The 18510-nt window shown below is 44.7% G+C and overlaps 1 protein-coding gene across 1 annotated transcript in view; it reads left to right on the top strand.

Moving 5' to 3' along the window:
• Window positions 1–18510, top strand: part of LOC146009234 (alpha-2-macroglobulin-like) — a 213705-nt gene that overhangs the window by 111660 nt on the left and 83535 nt on the right. The window contains exon 12 of the mRNA XM_083149395.1: window positions 8639–8851. Coding sequence (XP_083005521.1) covers window positions 8639–8851 — 213 coding nt within the window. The remainder of the gene's footprint in view (window positions 1–8638; window positions 8852–18510) is intronic.

The following is an 18510-nucleotide window of genomic DNA, read 5'->3' as shown; positions in this document are numbered from 1 at the left end:
TCATTTTCACAAGGAATGAAGGAGACAAAGCACCCCAAAATCTGTGCCCCCATTTCTCCAGAGTACGGCAATGCCTCACATGTGACCAAAAAATACCAGTTGGGTGCATGGCAGGACTCAGAAGGGAAGGAGTGATTTTTGGATTTTGCCGCACAGATTTTGGTGGAATGAATGGTGGGTGCTATGTTGCATTACCAATACAGTGGAACCCCCCCACAAGTGACCCCATTTTGCAAACTACACCCCTCAGGGAATTCATCTAGGGGTATAGTGTACATTTCAAACCCCCAGGGGTTTCATCAATTTTGGTACAACTGGGCAGTGAAAATGAAAAAAATACATTTTTTTACACAAAAATGTACTTCTGGCTCAAAATTTTTCATTTTCACAAGGAATGAAGGAGACAAAGCACCCCAAAATCTGTGCCCCAATTTCTCCAGAGTACGGCAATGCCTCACATGTGACCAAAAAATACCAGTTGGGTGCATGGCAGGACTCAGAAGGGAAGGAGTGATTTTTGGTTTTTGCAGCTCAGATTCTGGTGGAATGAATGGTGGGTGCTATGTGGCATTAGCAAGACCCCCGAAGCACGGTGAAATGATGAACCTAATAATCCATAGATGTGTGGTATATTTTGAAACACTCCTTTATACATAGGCCGGGTTTGTCGGGGCAAGTTTCACAGTGGAAAATAGTTTCCTTTCTTATTCCCTTTTTATAGCAAACTTTGCACCTTTTTTGTGTCCTGCCCTTTCTTGCAGTGGAGGGGATTTCATTGGGAAAATGCTGCCCTGGTACAATACGGGGGCCAGTACTAGAAGTACTGGGGCCCTCTGCCTGCTGATTCCCAAATGTTAGGCTCTTTATGACTTCCTCTTGAAAGTGCATAAATGTCCCCCTCTGGCCGGTAAAACGGAATAGCACGTAAGCGTTATACAGTGCCATCTGGATGATATACACGGCCAGCTTCTTGTACCAGATATTTGTTTTCCGCAGGGCACTGTACGGCTTCAGTACCTGATCTGAAAGATCCACTCCGCCCATGTACTTATTGTAATCTAGGATACAATTTGGTTTTGAGGTGTGGGTACTGGTACCTCGTACAGGGATGGAGGTGGTACTGTCTCCATGAATTGTTGTCAGTATAAGGACATCCCTCTTGTCCTTATATTTGACCAACAACAAATTTTCGGTGCATATTCCCCTGCTTTCACCCCTTCTCATTACTTGGGCGATGTGCGTTTTGGGGAGGCCTCTTTGGTTCTTGCGCACAGTACCGCAAGCTGCTGTACCTCTTGAACCAAGGGCCTTAAACAGGGGGATGCTGGTGTAAAAGTTATCCACATAGAGGTGATAACCCTTATCCAGGAAGGGGTGCATTAAATCCCAGACAATTTTTCCACTAACACCTACGAGGGAGGGGGGGCATTCTGGTGGTTCAATTCTTGAATCCTTCCCTTCATATACCCTAAACTTGTGGGTGTACCCTGTGGTGCTTTCACACAGCTTATACATTTTTATGCCATACCTTGCCCTCTTACTGGGAAGGTACTGGCGGAATTTAACCCTTCCTTTAAAATGTATAAGGGACTCGTCGATACTAATACATTTATCAGGGATGTATAGCTCTGCAAATTTGGCACTGAAATGATCAATGACCGGCCTGACTTTGAATAGCCTGTCAAAGGTGGGATCATCTCTGGGTGGGCACTGTGCATTATCGGTGTAATGTATAAATTTATGGATTGCCTCAAAACGAGCCCGGGGCATGGCCATACGGTGAAATGGGGTGCTGTACAGAACATCTGTACTCCAATATTGCCTAATTTGTGGCTTTTTTACTATGCCCATATGTAACACCAGACCCCAAAACGTCATCATCTCTACTGCATCTACAGGGGTCCACCTAGCAAATGATGACGTGGGGTTTTGAGCAATAAACTGCTGGGCATATAAATTAGTTTGGTCCACCATTAAATTTATAAAATCATCAGAGAAAAATAATTTAAAAATGTCAATTTCTCTGAGACCTGTTGAATCAAATTGGATTCCTGGGATGGCCAAAAACTCAGGAACCTGGGGCTCAAAATTGTCTGGTGGTGGGGTCCATACGAGATCAATTATTGGGGGGGGGGTCTCAGCTGCTCTACGGGGGCGTCTTTGAGGGGGTCCCTCATCATCAGAGGAGGAAGAGGAGCTTAAGACAAATCCTTCAAATTCCCCGCTTGCCTCACTGGCTGTGTCAGAGTCAGAGGCAAGCATGGCATATGCCTCCTCCACCGAATACATTCTCCTGGATGACTGGGACGACATTTGGGATGACATTTGGGATGCCATTTATATTTTTGTGTTACTGGTAGTGAAATGTTTCAACACGTGTATAGTGTAGGGGGGGGTACAAACTTTATTTCAACCCGGGGGGTATGTAGTGTGTAGTGTGTATGTATGTAGTGCAGAAAAAAAAAAAAATACAAAAATAAAAAAATTGAAGGGTTCAAAAAAAAAAAATGGAAGGGGTTAAAAAAAAATGGAAGGGGTTAAAAAAAAAAATGGAAGGGGTTAAAAAAAAAAAAAATGGAAGGGGTTAAAAAAAAAAAAGGTCCTGCGCCAAAAATTGAGCACAGATGTTGGTCAGTAACGTCCGTCACTGAACAGCGCTCAAAGGCAACAGGAATTTGATCCAAAAAAAAAAAAAAATAGATCAACCCTGTGCCGAAAAAGCTGATCAGTGATGTACGTCACTGATCAGCGCACAGTGGCCACAGGACACACACAAAATCACAGTGTGTGTAAAAAAAAAAATGTAAAAAAGACCCCACAGCACTCACAAAAAATAAAAAAAGGTGATCAGTGATGCGACACTGATTACCAGTGAGGGGCAGCAGGTGCACAACCTTTGGTGGTACTGACAGGTATATATAAAAAAAAAACCTCTGCACCCCTAAAAAGTTGCTGATCACCTCAGATATAGTGATCAGCACAAAAGGCGGGGGCAGCAGACACAAAATTTAGCACTCTCTATCACTCTCTGTCACTATCTCTCTCTATCTCTCTATCTCTCACTATCTATCACTCTATGACACTGCAGCAGCAGCACTGACAGGTATATCTATATATAAAAAAAAACCTGCGCCCCCAAAAAGTTGCTGATCAGTTAATTTATACTGATCAGCACAAAAGGGGGGGCAGCAGTCAGTTATATAAAAAATATATAGCACAATCTGTCACTATCTCTCTATCTCTCTCTCTCTATCTCTCTCTATCTATCTATAGCTCTATCACACTGCAGCAGCACAAACTATAGCACTAGGCCTCTCTATCTCTCTCTATCTCTCTCTATCTCTTTCAGTTATATAAAAAATATATAGCACAATCTGTCACTATCTCTCTCTCTATCTCTCTCTCTCTATCTCTCTCTATCTCTCTCTATCTCTCTATCTATAGCTCTATCACACTGCAGCAGCACAAAATATAGCACTAGGCCTCTCTATCTCTCTCTATCTCTCTCTCTCTAACTCTCTCTCTATCTAATAAATCGCAGCAGCACAAGATGTCACAGGATGTCACAAGATGTCACAAGCATAAGCAATATCAATGATCAGGTAAGTATTTTGGATGGGTTCTGGTCAGTATAGGCGGCAGCTGGGCACGGTGACCGCACTGCACGCTATTCCAGACCGGAATGGCGTCTGCAGTGCAGTCACCGTTAGTTTAAACCCCCCTCCATGGCTGTGATTGGTCCGTCGGTCCGACGAACCAATCACGGCCTTTGGGGGCGGGAGGGGTGAGGTGGGGTGACACCAGTGTCACCCTTACACCCCGCGGTGATTGGTGCTGTACTTTACAGCACCAATCACCTCCGATCCCGTGTCACCGGCGAACGTTATTCGCCGGTGACACAGAAAACGCTGTGAATGGCTGTTCACAATGAACAGCCAATCACAGCGATCGCCGACGGGGGGGCGGCATCGCCGCCCCCCCTGGGCATGCACGGACATGTCTGCTGTCAGGGACAGCAGACATCGTCCCTCTGTCACTGCGTCTCTAGACGCAGTGACAGTTTTAAGCCATGACGTATATATACGTCAACGGTCGGGAAGTACTTCCCGGCCATGACGTATATATACGTCAAATGTCGTGAAGGGGTTAAAGAAAAAGTTGGAGATACGGTCACAGACATGTGGACGTACTGTATGCGGGATCCATTATGGAATGAACAAATGGCTGGCAGTTTGTGGTGACATTGAGATTATTTTTGGATAAATGAAGTTATGGGACTTGGAAATGAATAGTAGTTATTCAGATCTTCACTGCTAATTTGCAAAGCCATATGATCAGATAGCCACCTCCCTGCCAGAGTTATATCCCACCCCATGTAAGCCTGTAAAAGGCTTGTGAATATCTCACAGGTGTGCGATCAACTGCAAATATCTCACTCACTCATCTAATGATTTTGACAGTATCTATCTAACCCAGGACCTACTCGGCCAGTTCGATAGAATCAGGCTGATCAGGACCAAAGCTGACTCCACACACCCTCCCTGAAAATGCTTGGGCAAGTCTGATGTTTGTAGGTGGATCAGGAAAAAATGCAGTTTCCTTGCAAAAATCCAGCGATTAAAAAGACGCTGGATTTTATCGATCGATGGCCTCGAGCATGCATGCTACAATCCGTATGCATGTCCATTAGATAATCATCCGGCCTGTAAAAATTGCATCCCAGCGATTAGGAAACTTTTATATAGAAAGACTGCGCTTATAAAGCCAGGTGCACGTGTGGCTGAATCAACGATCACTACTTGGTTGTAGATAAATATATTTATTAATATGAATATACCAAGTTTAGAAATTAAAAGACTTTTTCCTATACATAACAATGAATAAAACACATATAAACTCTACACAGAATTTAACATCGGTGGCCACCTGTAAAAATAAAATAAAATAGTGTTGCTTCTCAAAGGGAAGCTTTCATTGTTTTTTATGAATGATGAATTTAAAAATAAATATTGCTTTTCCAGTGGGGGGGGGGGACAATATTAGCAGCCAATTTTGTGATCTCCAGTCACCGCTTGTGGTTTTAATATATATTTGTCCAATGCACTTTTGTATAGCGTATACTCACAGACTCCACATGGATATATTGATGTTGGGCCGTAATTCAAATTAGCAGGGAGGCAGGAGAGCTTGTAAATATTTCTCAGTCTGTGGCTCTCCGTTCTACACCCGCCGTGGCGCTGACCCAAAGCCGGCAGTTGTACTCAGTCCAGACGCCGTGTCTCTCACACACGGCTGGGGTCCCGGTCAGGCGTCAGGCTGGCCCGTATAGCTGCAGAGTAGCGTCTCTCACCCGCTCTCTGTCAGGAAATAAATGTGGGTTTGTGTTCTCCGGATTGTGCAGTTGTTAGGTGATAGCGGTAGTCGGTGGCTGTTAAAGGTCCCTCCTTGGATCAAAGACACCGTGCAATTTCTCCACTAACGCGTTTCGCTCGTATTGGAGCTATTTCAAAGAGTACCCATGTATTGGGCTGTCCGCCCTGATATACCCGGTCCTTCAGTTTGAATTGTAATCCCATTGGTTCTGTGCAATTGCGACTACCTCTATCACCTAACAACTGCACAATCCGGAGAACACAGACCCACATTTATTTCCTGACAGAGGGCAGTATTCAATGAGAAAAGTTCTCCGTGTTTTGTGGAGAATTTGTGCTTTGTTCGCCTTGGACAGAGCATTTTGCTCTCCAAAAGCGAGCAACCCTATTCAATGTGAAATATTCTCCGTCTTTTTAAGTGATTTTCTCCGTCTCTCTCCGTGTAGCAATTCTCCATCTTTTGATGGAGAGCTGGAATGTGAACTTTTGAACGTAAAGGTTTTTTTTTTTAAATTTTGGTGTAAAAAAATCAGGTTTTTTTTCCTGTGAAGGGGCATGTTATTTTTATTCATGTGCTTATAGCACATGAATATATATTTAATTTTTAAAAAAATATTTTTTTACATTTTTTTTTTTTTACACAGTGCAGCCAGCAGGGGGCCCGAGCGCTCGAGCCGCTCATTAGATATTCATATATTCACTGCACCCGAACGTAACTATGCACGAACGGTGCAGTGAATACTGGGTCCCCCGCTGGCTATAGGGGGGTGCAGCCTGGGTCCTGGAGAGCCCCCCTCCCCTCCACAGTCCTCTGGAGCAGCCAGGGAGACTTTAATCTCTCTGGCTGCTTCCGGCTCCCTGAAAGCTCCCTGCTCCCTGCAGGGGTTAAGACTCGCCGCCACTCGCGGCGAGTCTTAACCACATTGAATAGAGGGAGCAGGAGTGGCAGCGAGCCCTCCGGAACACGGAGAGTGCATGGAGAGCGAAATAAAACGCTCTCCATGCACGGAGAACTTTTTCATTGAATACTGCCCAGAGAGCGGGTGAGAGACGCTACTCTGCAGCTATACGGGCCAGCCTGACGCCTGACCGGGACCCCAGCAGTGTGTGAGAGACACGGCGTCTGGACTGAGTACAACTGCCGGCTTTGGGTCAGCGCCACGGCGGGTGTAGAACGGAGAGCCACAGACTGAGAAATATTTACAAGCTCTCCTGCCTCCCTGCTAATTTGAATTACGGCCCAACATCAATATATCCATGTGGAGTCTGTGAGTATATGCTATACAAAAGTGCATTGGACAAATATATATTAAAACCACAAGCGGTGACTGGAGATCACAAAATTGGCTGCTAATATTGGGGCAGATTTATCAAGCTTGGAGAAGAGATAAACTGGAGATAAAGCGGAGAAAAGGTAAAAGGAGATAAAGCACCAGCCAATCAGCTGTGTTTGAAAAAGACAGTTGGGAGTTGATGCTACCTTTGAAAAAGCTTTTTTATAAGCGAAACGCGTCAGGTGGACCTACAATTCCCAGCAGGAGTGGACTCTCAGCCGTGATTACATCACAGTAACCCCAATCTGCCCGAACCAGCCTGGAAAGGACCAGAAAGAACAGCCTCTACCAATCGACACCACTTGGTACTTACCATTAATTGGATTTACAAATAAGGGACTTTGGACACAAAAGGGAAATTTCTCATTCCATCAGGATCCAGTGCCCCCTTCATCCAACAAAGTGGACGGTAACTATACCCATTTGTTATACACTGAGCCACAGAGGTGGTCCAATCAATATACCAGGCAATATAGGAACGGACAGTAAGGACTGAGCCACAATCCATTACTCCCTGTATGCACCCTTTCTTTTTAATAGAATGTACTATGTGTAGCCAACAGGCTTATTAAGTTGTATATCTTGTGTAGCCAAAAGGCTTATTAAATTGTCATTTTTTATGCTATATTTTAATACATAAAAATCTGCTAAGTCAATCCATTAGTCAGAAATTTCTTTAATAACTACAGAGCGCTGCATATCCTGTTTCTTTTTCCATGTATCTCTTCTCCAAGCTTAATAAATCTGCCCCATTGTCCCCCCCACTGGAAAAGCAATATTTATTTTTAAATTCATCATTCATAAAAAAAAAACAAATGAAAGCTTCCCTTTGAGAAGAAACACTTATTTTATTTTATTTTTACAGGTGGCCACCGATGTTCAATTCTGTGTAGAGTTTATATGTGTTTTATTCATTGTTATGTATAGGAAAAAGTCTTTTAATTTCTAAACTTGGTATATTCATATTAATAAATATATTTATCTACAACCAAGTAGTGATCGTTGATTCAGCCACACATGCACCTGGTTTTATAAGCGCAGTCTTTCTATATAAAAGTTTCTTGGTAGTACAGGTGGGCTAAACCTAGGTGCACCCAACACCTGATTAGGTGTGAGATCACAATCACACCATCTAGTCTGCTGCTAAATAAATCATATCCTGTCATAATATTAAATTAAGATACTAGAAAGTAAATTGAAATTATTACAGTTTTACTAGCACCTATCACAGGGGGGGGGGGGGGGGACTTTTTCCCCAAAAGTGGTGTTTTGTATCCCAGCGATTAGGTCAGAACAACTTCCAATGCAGCGGCGGCTCTTACCTCTGCGGAGGAGTGGCTGCCGCCAATCACGTTCCCAGGGTCCCTGTCCAAGTCATCGGTCCCGGTCCCCGCCACAGGGCCAATGCATGAGCAGTAGCTTCTTCGGTACTGCACATGTGCCGGCCCCCAGCCTTCTTGGGATGTTTTTGCAGCAGCCCCAAGAGGCATATTCCGGGTCTAATGCACGTACAGTATTGTCCATGTGCTGCGCATGCGCAGAACCCAGTTTTTATGGGCTGATGATCAGCAACCCGTGAAGAGGCGTCTCAGAGAAAGGGAACACCTCCCAATAGGACTGCCTTGGGAGACAGATCAGATTTCCAATAGGAAGTCACTGCCAGTCACAGTGAAGCCAGTGCAGTCTCACAGACTGCATTTGGGTTCACTTAGGCAAGGAACAGTGATGGAATTTACCTGGGGGGCTGCAGCCCTGTAGGCCATAGGTAAAAACCACCACTGCTCCAATGTCTCCAGCATGTTGTCCCTTAAAAGAGCTGATTAATGTAAGCAAGAATTTATATTGCAAAAAGTGTTATTTAAATTATAGTATTTCTAACTAGTTGCACGCATGTACATGTGGTTTCACTCCTCTTATGTGCTTTGTCCTCAGGCAAAGATTGGATCACATGGGGATGATGAGGACTTTCATAGGCATCACCCGGCAGAAATGTATCTGGTCCCGTTATACTCTGAGAGTCACAGTTTTCTGAATATAGAAACAAATTCAGAGAAAATTCCTTGTGACTCCGATTTGCCAGTGACTGTGGAATACGATATCAAGAGCCGGGATCCTAAATCTGATCATGTCACGTTCTTCTACTTGGTGAGTGTTCTTATACAATGATAATTCCTACCCTTACTAGGGAGCAACTGGAGATTGTATATGATGAATTCTTGTTCTCATTAGTTTCTTGTTGGATTCCTTGTACAGTCCAACCAAAACACTAGTGGTACATTTACTAAAGGTCGTTTGGATCGATTTAGCTTTCTCTTTTTATGCAAAAAAGATGCATTTTAGCTGATCTCAAATTTACTAAGGACCAGGGCTGCCATCATAAATTGTGGCAAAATAGACAAAATAGACAGGACATTTCCCCTCCCCCCCAGGGGGAAAGGTGCTGTGGATACTGTGGGTGGAGCTAAAGCAGGAGTGTGGCATAAATGGCTGCATAGTAATAAACCAGTTAAAACAGAACATTGTCAAAGTTTGGGCTTTCAATATGTTATATTTTTATAAATTAACATTTTATTTTTACATCACCAGCATATACCTGTAGTGTTGGTACTGATTTTTTGTTAAAGTAGGGTTTTCAATATAATAATTAGCTTAAAATAGGGCACAATCACAAATGGCAAAAATGTGTTTTATTAGAAAGTATACAAATATAACAATGCAAGAATAGATCACACTCAGGAGAGGCTCCAGAGCAGGGGCTGCAGCACAATTCAAAATTCAAATAGGGGAGGCACATCAACTGCCACCAACTGCCATTCCAAACTGACTCACTGGCAGTTTATGTTTCTTCCCTAGAGTATTTGAATTTTTGACTTTGCTGCAGCCCCACCTCAGGAGCTGCCACGGATCGCACCGAAAAATGATTATTAGTAAATTTTCCCCCAGTAGTTGGCTTGGCCTCTGTCCAGATTATGTTATTTGTGTCTGTGTGGGGGGTTTTGCCACTAGTTGAACTCCCAGAGGAACTCCGGGACCTGCTGTCTCCTTTCCTACATATCGCAGTAACTCTTGCAGAAAGTAGCTCACAGATACAATTGGCAAAGTTCCAAAATGCATCGCATTCCAGAGCTTAGTACATTCTGCAAAAAAGCAGCACCCATAGATAGTGTTAGAAAGTGGCGCTCCGCGTCTGTCTCCACATCCCTGGTTAGTGAGCAGCCTACAGACTGCCTTGTCCCTCTGCAGCCACTGTAGTTAGAGTGTCACCCTGAGTGACAGCTTGCAAAGCGAATAGCAGGAAGTGATAGTGTGTGCCTTTAGCGCGTGTGTCCTATCCTCCATGCCGGTTCACCGCTCCACGTGCATCGGAGCGTGTAATAGCAAGCCCCGCTGTATTCCTCGTTACCAGCGCGTCATTTACACAGGGAGATCCATCCTGTGTAGCAGCAGCGTTACTGGGAGAGATACCGCCAGCGTAAACCGGTCATTGCCTTTAACCCTGCACAAGCTGAACGGATCAGATAAGTAACACCTGTGACTGTGATTCCTGCATCAGTTATATGTGAAGTTAACCACTGAACTACTGATGTACAACTGCAAGCTTATCACTTGAATAAATCTAAAGCTGGTTATATCTTCTAAGTGTGTCGTCTAACAACCACACAGCACGATCATACAAATACTCTGCCAATAGTTATGGGCCCAGCTCGTCACGGGCGCGAAGATTAACCCCCTAAAGACCAAGTGCTAGCGCAGTACATAAAAGAACACAAAGAAATATTTCTGAATTGACATTTGTGAAAGAGTTAACGAGAATGCACAGCACAGGGCATAGCATGAACTTTCCTAAACTCAAAGGCTCAGATAATTACACTACATGGAAGTTTGCTATGGAAATGCAGCTTAAAAGGGAGAAGCTATGGAAGGTCACAATAGCCCCAGGAGATAGTCCAAACCCAGAAGAGGTAGACAGAGCTATCGGCACGATAGGCCTGGCTGTGGAGCAGCATGTTTACTCTACAATCTGTGGGAAAGAGTCCGCTAAGGACATGTGGACAACTCTACAAGGTGCTTATGAGAATAAAGGCCTGATGAGAAGGATCAGCCTGAGACGCACACTATATGGAACAAAGTTGAATGCATGCAAGGACATGAACGATTACATCGACAAAATACTATCGATAGCTCAGCAATTGGCATGTGTAGGAGCAAGATGAGGAAGAAGTGGCGATGGTAATGCTGCAGAACTTGACAGAAGAATTTGACTTCCTAGTTGTCGCGCTAGAGTCAAATGAAACCAAGCTTACAACAGAAGTTGTGAGGGCTAAGCTACTTCAGTTCCAAGAAAGAATTCACAAGGACGCCATAGCTGAGGGTTCTGCCTTAGTAGCAAAGGGTGCAAAGCCCAAGAAATGCACATTCAAATGTTATGTGTGCCACAAAGTAGGGCACAAGGCTTCAGAATGCAGGATGAAGAACACTAGTGGTACACACAAGCGACATGACAAGAAGAACGAGTCAGCACTGAATGTAGCAGACAAGCCAAGGAGGGATTGCTGGTACATGGACTCGGGAGCCTCTAGACACTTCAGCTGCAACAAGAAGTGGTTCAATTCTTTAACACAGTGTACACCCACAACAGTTACAGGGATTGGTGAAAAGGTCTTTACTGCATCAAGTGTTGGGACAATCACGGTGAGACTAAGAATTGAGGGACAGACAGTAGTCACAGATATCCAAGACGTCCTGTACGTACCAGAATTGGGAAGTAACCTCATCGCTATCAGCGTACTCGAGGCAAAAGGCTACAGAGTCCAGTTTGCAAAGGGCAGGTGTATGGTGCATAATGAAAGAGGGACTGTAATTGCTTCAGCAACCCGATGCAACCAACTATACGTCCTAGACACAGATGAATGTGTAGCTTTGGCAGCCTCTGGTGAAAATGAGTCGATGGAACTCTGGCACAGACGTTTGGGACACTTAGGATATGACAATGTCCAGAAATTAGCTGATGGGATGGCAACAGGGATCACAGTGAAAGACACCGAAAGACCTGTGTGCGAGAGTTGCATAAAAGGCAAGCAGATCCGCAACCCATTTCCCAAGTCAGCGGGCAGAGCAGAATCACAGTTAGCTCTGGTGCACACAGATGTGTGCGGACCGATGGAAGAGGAGTCAACCAGTGGTTACAAGTACTTCATGACTCTCATCGATGATGCCACAAGGATGACGCATGTATACTTTATAAAGAAGAAAAGTGAAGTAGTCAAGAAAATTGTGGAGTACAAGAACCTAGTGGAAACTCAGACGGGCCTAAAGCTAAAAGCCCTGAGATCCGACAATGGGGGAGAGTACGAAAATAAAGTACTAACTGACTTCCTCAAAAGGCATGGCATAAAGCATCAGCTGACGATGGCCTATACGCCTAAACAGAATGGCGTAAGTGAAAGGGCGAACCGAACAATCGTCGAAAGAGCACGAGCAATGGTAAACGATGCTGGCCTGGAGAAGAGTTTTTGGGCAGAAGCTGTATCTACTGCAGTATACCTGAAAAACAGAACACCTACAGTGGCCGTGAAGGGAAAGACCCCCTTGGAGGCCTGGTCTGGGAAGAAGCCAGACATCAGTCACCTCCGTGTCTTTGGGAGCAGAGCTTATGCGCATATACCAAAGGAGAAGAGAAAGAAACTTGACCCAAAATCAAAACAGTGCATACTGCTAGGCTATTGTGAGGAGAGCAAAGGGTACAGGCTCTGGGATGCAGAGAACAGACGTCTTCTGAAATCAAGAGATGTGATATTTTAAGAAACAGCACCACTCACAAAAGCAGAAGAGCAAGAAAAGCAAGCACTAGTAGAGGTGTGCGAAATAGAAAGCATGCCTGAAAAAGGAAAATACCAAGGAGGGAAGCGAACCAACAAACAGGGCTTCCGTAAGAAGCAACAAGGGCATACCAGCTAGAAGGTATGATGAAGAGTATGCGAACCTTGTTTTCAGTGAACCTCAGAGTATTCGAGAAGCGAAAGCGTGCAGTGATTGGGCGAAATGGAAATCTGCAATAGACACAGAGCTATCAGCACTGAAAGAGAACAACACTTGGACCATAGTAGATAGGCCAAGCAACCGCAAGACAGTCAAGAACAAGTGGGTCTTCTGCAAGAAGTTAAATTCGGACGGAGAAGTTGCCCGTTACAAAGCCCGTCTTGTTGCTAAGGGATACACACAGAGATCCGGAATTGACTATACCTGTTGCAAGGTATAACACTCTTAGATTAGTAATTGCAGTCGCCACCTTACATAACTTACTGCTATACCAACTAGACTTCGATTCAGCATTCCTGAATGGAGAACTGGCTGAAGAAATCTATATGGAATCGCCAGATCATTACAATGAGGATGAGCTTCAGACAGAGAAGGTGTGTCTTCTGAAGAAATCTATATACGGCCTAAAACAGAGTGGTCGTTACTGGTACATAAAATTGGATGCAGCACTACTTGAAATGAGTTTTATTAGATCAGAGACTGACCACTGCTTTTATCACAAAACTCTGGGATAAAAGTTGTTCATCATAGCAGTCTATGTGGATGATATACTTATAGCAGGTCACGAAGATCACATCGCAGGTGTGAGGGATCAACTGAAACAGAGATTCAAGTTGAAAGACCTAGGTCCAGCCAATCATTTATTGGGAATGAGAATTGTTCAAGACTTACAAAAGGGAACAGTCACAGTCGACCAACAAATGTACATCGAGGCAACAATTTTGAAGTATGGGATGGCAGAATCCAAGTCAGTAAATACACCAATTGACAAAAGTATCAAGATGACAAAAAGTATGTCACCAACCACACAAGAAGAGGTAGAGGAAATGCAAGATGTTCCTTACAAAAACGTGGTTGGAAGTCTTATGTATGCAAGTATTGGAACCCGTCCAGACATCACTCATGCAGTCAGTCGGGTGAGCCAATTTGCAATAAATCCTGGAAGGCAACACTGGATCGCAGTGAAGAGGATTCTGAGATACCTAAACGGTACAAGTTCCTTGAAACTAAAGTTCACAAAGACAGGCAACTCAAATTTAAAGGTCTTCTGTGATGCTGACTGGGGAGCAGATGAAGATGATCGACATTCCTACACCGGTTATCTGTTCACATTGGCTGGAGCAGCAGTTAGCTGGGCAAGTAGAAAGCAACCAACTGTTGCCCTGTCAACAACTGAGGCCGAGTACATGGCTCTTACAGAGACATCTAAGGAAGCACTCTGGATCAAAGAGACTTTGTGTGAATTAGGCCTACTCTATGAAGAAGAGACTATCAGCATCGCATGTGATAACAGGGGAGCAATAGATCTTTCCTGTAGTACCAAGCACCATGGACGCTCAAAACACATCGCGATTAGACACCACTTCATCAGAGAACTAGTGGAGAACAAGTCCATTGATGTCGAATATGTTGCAAGCGAAGAGAATGTTGCTGACATGCTTACAAAAGGACTGTCGACAAACTTGCTTATTAAGTTCGTGGATGACTGTGGACTTGTTTAAATCCAAAAATGTTGATTTTAAGTTTTTTGATGTTCTGAGTGTCTTTCTCTCTAACCATATTTTTCGGTTACAGGTATAACAAAGGACAAAGTATTGTATCATGTTCTTTTATGTAGCCGAAGACAGCCTTGAGCGAGGGGGAGTGTTAAAAAGTGGCGCTCCGCGTCTGTCTCCACATCCCTGGTTAGTGAGCAGCCTACAGACTGCCTTGTCCCTCTGCAGCCACTGTAGTTAGAGTGTCACCCTGAGTGACAGCTTGCGAAGCGAATAGCAGGGCAGAGCCCCCTGACCCTGCTGGCAGCGTGTTTTCCTCTCTTAGTCAGGAAGTGATAGTGTGTGCCTTTAGCGCGTGTGTCCTATCCTCCATGCCAGTTCACCGCTCCACGTGCATCGGAGCGTGTAATAGCAAGCCCCGCTGTATTCCTCGTTACCAGCGCGTCATTTACACAGGGAGATCCATCCTGTGTAGCAGCAGCGTTACTGGGAGAGATACCGCCAGCGTAAACCGGTCATTGCCTTTAACCCTGCACAAGCTGAATGGATCAGATAAGTAACACCTGTGACTGTGATTCCTGCATCAGTTATATTGCATGTGAAGTTAACCACTGAACTACCGATGTACAACTGCAAGCTTATCACTTGAATAAATCTAAAGCTGGTTATATCTTCTAAGTGTGTCGTCTAACAACCACACAGCACGATCATACAAATACTCTGCCAATAGATAGGGCTGTCAAGAGTAAGGACGGGCCTGGGTAATGGAGGTGTGGCCAATTGAATGAGGTGTGCACAAGTCCCTTTGCAATAAAAATGCTGAAAAACCTAGGGAGAAGCAGGGCACCATGCACCACTCCACCCACAATTTGTCGTGAGTGGGTGGAGCAATTAATGCAATCCACCCACCAGGTAACAATTCTTACCTGACCACTACTGCTAGCCACTTATAGCAGTGCAGCAGCTGTACATCATGCAAGGAATGACAGCAGACTGCTCCTACTCAGTGGCAGTGTTCTTTCTTGACGTTCGTTCTTGAGCCAAGCAAAGGCATTGGATCCTGGCCCAAGCACATGTATTACAAGTGAGGTCCAGAATGTGTGGCATGTGCATGCTTCACATGGATGTCTCCCTCAGAAGGAGGGACACCAACATGGTAGCTACTACAAATGCTGCAGTGTGGTGTTATCAGGGGTGAAAGTGTGGCGGTACGGGGTGGTACGGCGTACCACTATAACATATTGCGCCGGTACCCCGTACCACCATAACAAAATCCCGGCAAGCATGTCACTGCGCATGCGCAGGATTGCACAGTGTCATCAAGCCAAGGCATGGCGGCAGCATGGGCGGCCCAGGCTCGCCTCACACTGCCGCCGCCGCCACCCCTCAGGCTCAGACCTTACCAGCAGCCGCCTCGCTGCCCCGCCTACCAATGATGTCACGTTACCAGAGCAAGATGGCGGCAGAGGCTGGCTGTCAGGGCTGGGTACACCGGTGATCCAAGCTGGACAGCGGAGAATGAGGGGCAGGAGAAGTCACCCAGACCGGAGAGAGAGTGTGGGGGAGTCATGGTGTTTCCGGGGGAAGTCATAATTTACCTGTCACAGTGGCCTTGGCGCGGGGGAGCCGGCATGTAGGGCAGGAGAGCCTGACTGCTTAAGTATGTATGTATGTACATTGTATGTATGTATGTATGTATGTATGTATGTATGTATGTATGTATGTATGTATGTATGTAGTGTTTCTCAGAGGCTGTGGATGTATTGGGAAGTAAGGTGCTGTGTTATGCTCATACAATGTCCTAGTTTAAGTATCTCATCCATGCTGTCACATGATTAAACACACTGTACAGTGTGCATGCACCACAGACATGGGTCATGTGTGGGCAGTGCTGTGTGTTATGATTTAAACCAATTATATAATCAGCCAGATACTTGCATTTTCTGCTTGCAGTGAGTTATTATTACTTTTTCCCACTAATTACTCTTCATTGCAGAGAGTCCTAGAACAGTGTCTTTGTAGTTTATCCAGATAGGTTTCTGTTTTTGTTTTGTTTGTGTTTTCTTTTTCTTTTTTTACTTTATTCCCTCTACATGTTCCCTTCGGCGCGCATCACAGTACCACTAGGTCATTTTTTTCTACTTGCACTACTGAGTTATCCTGCAACAACTGGCTTCTATCTTTGAGAAGGAGCCAGCATTGCGTGCACAGGTCCCCAGGGGCAGACAAGCATCTCTGGGGATGCTGGATATTAGGCCGAAGTGAAAATACAAAGTTGTAGATACAGAATTGCTATAGGTGCCAAAAGGTATGCATTTGCCTCCTTATTAATGTGTCAAAAGCAGGGATTTGTGGGATGACATCTTCAGTCTGCTGTGTTGCCTCAAAGTTTGCAAATTTTCCCAAAAAAACATGCAAGTTTTCTAATATTGCCAATTATGTGTCTGTGGTCAAATATTGCAAGTCAAGGTAAAAAAAAAAAGTGACTCGAGGCAAGAGGGATCAACTAGAAAACATAATTGAAACTTTTACTCAATCCAATTCCTGTTATAAAAGCATACTACACTCCCTCTTTCGGCACGGGAACCGGTAATGACCGGCCAATCACAGTGCATGGAGTTCAGTTCATGCTAGGCAGTCGAGAGGTGATGCAGAAGGGTGGGGGCATCTCCCCCTTACCCCACCGCACCGCCTCACAGCTGCCTCTACCTCCCCGCATGCCTGCTCGACTGCCCTTTTCCTGAGCGGACTATTTTTTTAAGCTTCTAGCTGTGGCAAATTTTTTTAAATCTCGTAACTCTTGGTTCATCGTTTTTCATTACGCTTGGTTGCTTCTTTGATCTCAGATCAAATTTCTTTGTCTTAATTGCATACTCTTAGGTCCTGCTTTAGACTTTGGTTTTCATCACCTGTTTTTTGTTTTCATGGTTGATTCATCTGAAGTTGCTTTTCTCTATTTATGAGCATAGATCTCAAAGTCTGATTTATCCTGACAATGCCTCTCACCAAACCGCAGACAAATGCCTCCATTTATGTGGTGATTGGTGCACCCCAGGAACTGTCTGATGCTATGTTGCTGACACGCCTTGACATAGTTAGGCATTTTAATCTCGTTTACACAGAAAAGATAAGAAAACTTGATGGAAAGAATCCTAATGCATCTGTCATGGATGACAATGTTTGTGAGAAATTACTAAATATCTTCCAATGGTAGGAAATATAAAACAGCTAATCCTGAAACAACATAATTATGTTCAGGTATTGAACAAAAATGACAGTACCACCAAATCAGGGTTGCCTACCCTCCTGGAATGGCCGGGAGGGTCCCGGAAATCGGGTCCCCTCCCGGCCCCCCGGAAAGGGTGGCAATCCTCCCGCATATCCCCCCAGCTCCCGCGATGTGTCCCTCGGCAGGGGGGGGTCCACGGGTAAAATGCTGCGATTGTTGAATTTTAGCTTCGCCCCCCGCCGTGCAATGCCTGAAATACCGGCATTGCACGGCGGGGGGCGGAGCTAAAATGACATGATGCTGTAGGCACGCCCCCCAACAGGGCATCATCTGTGTGGCCACGCCCCCGAACCTCCTCTTTTTGACTCTGGGATAAGGCCCCGCCCCCAGCCTAAGCCCTCCTCTGATCCTGTTAAGAAAAGCAAATATCAATAGAGATGCTACTTCTTGTCAGAAGACTGTCAGAAAGTTTATACCTCCTTAATTGCATTTTGTGACCTCTGATTATATGGAGCTAGTATAGAATGCATGTGATGTTTCTGAAGCACCTGCCACAATGTGCCTCACTGACAAAGACCTAGATCAGGCATGTCCAAACTATGGCCCTCCAGCTGTTGTGAAACTACACATCCCAGCATGCCTTGCAATAGTTTTAGCATTCCCTAAAAGAAAAACTGTGGCAAGGCATGCTGGGACTTGTAGTTTCGCAATAGATGGAGGGCAATAGTTTGGACATGCCTGACCTAGATAATATCAAAGCTGTGTCAGCTGATTCCAAAAAAAATTTGGAACACATTGTAGAGCTTTCATGCCAAAGCCAAGCTGTGGAAAGAATTGTTAACTGAGTCATGATAGCTTCAAAACATATGTTTGGTGATTCAGCCAGTTATGATTTAATCCGAATAAAGCTGTCAGTTAGAGAAATTATGCAAAAATTTGAAATAAGGAGCCAATTTAACACTTACATTTTTAAATAAATTCCCAACCGCGGTAGGGTGGTTGGGATGGGAATGGGTGGAATTCACTTGCAGCCACCTCCT

Source organism: Crinia signifera, chromosome 6 (genome assembly GCF_055691185.1).
Source record: "Crinia signifera chromosome 6, ASM5569118v1, whole genome shotgun sequence".
Taxonomy (NCBI): domain Eukaryota; kingdom Metazoa; phylum Chordata; class Amphibia; order Anura; family Myobatrachidae; genus Crinia; species Crinia signifera.
This window is presented reverse-complemented; position numbering and strand designations above follow the sequence as displayed.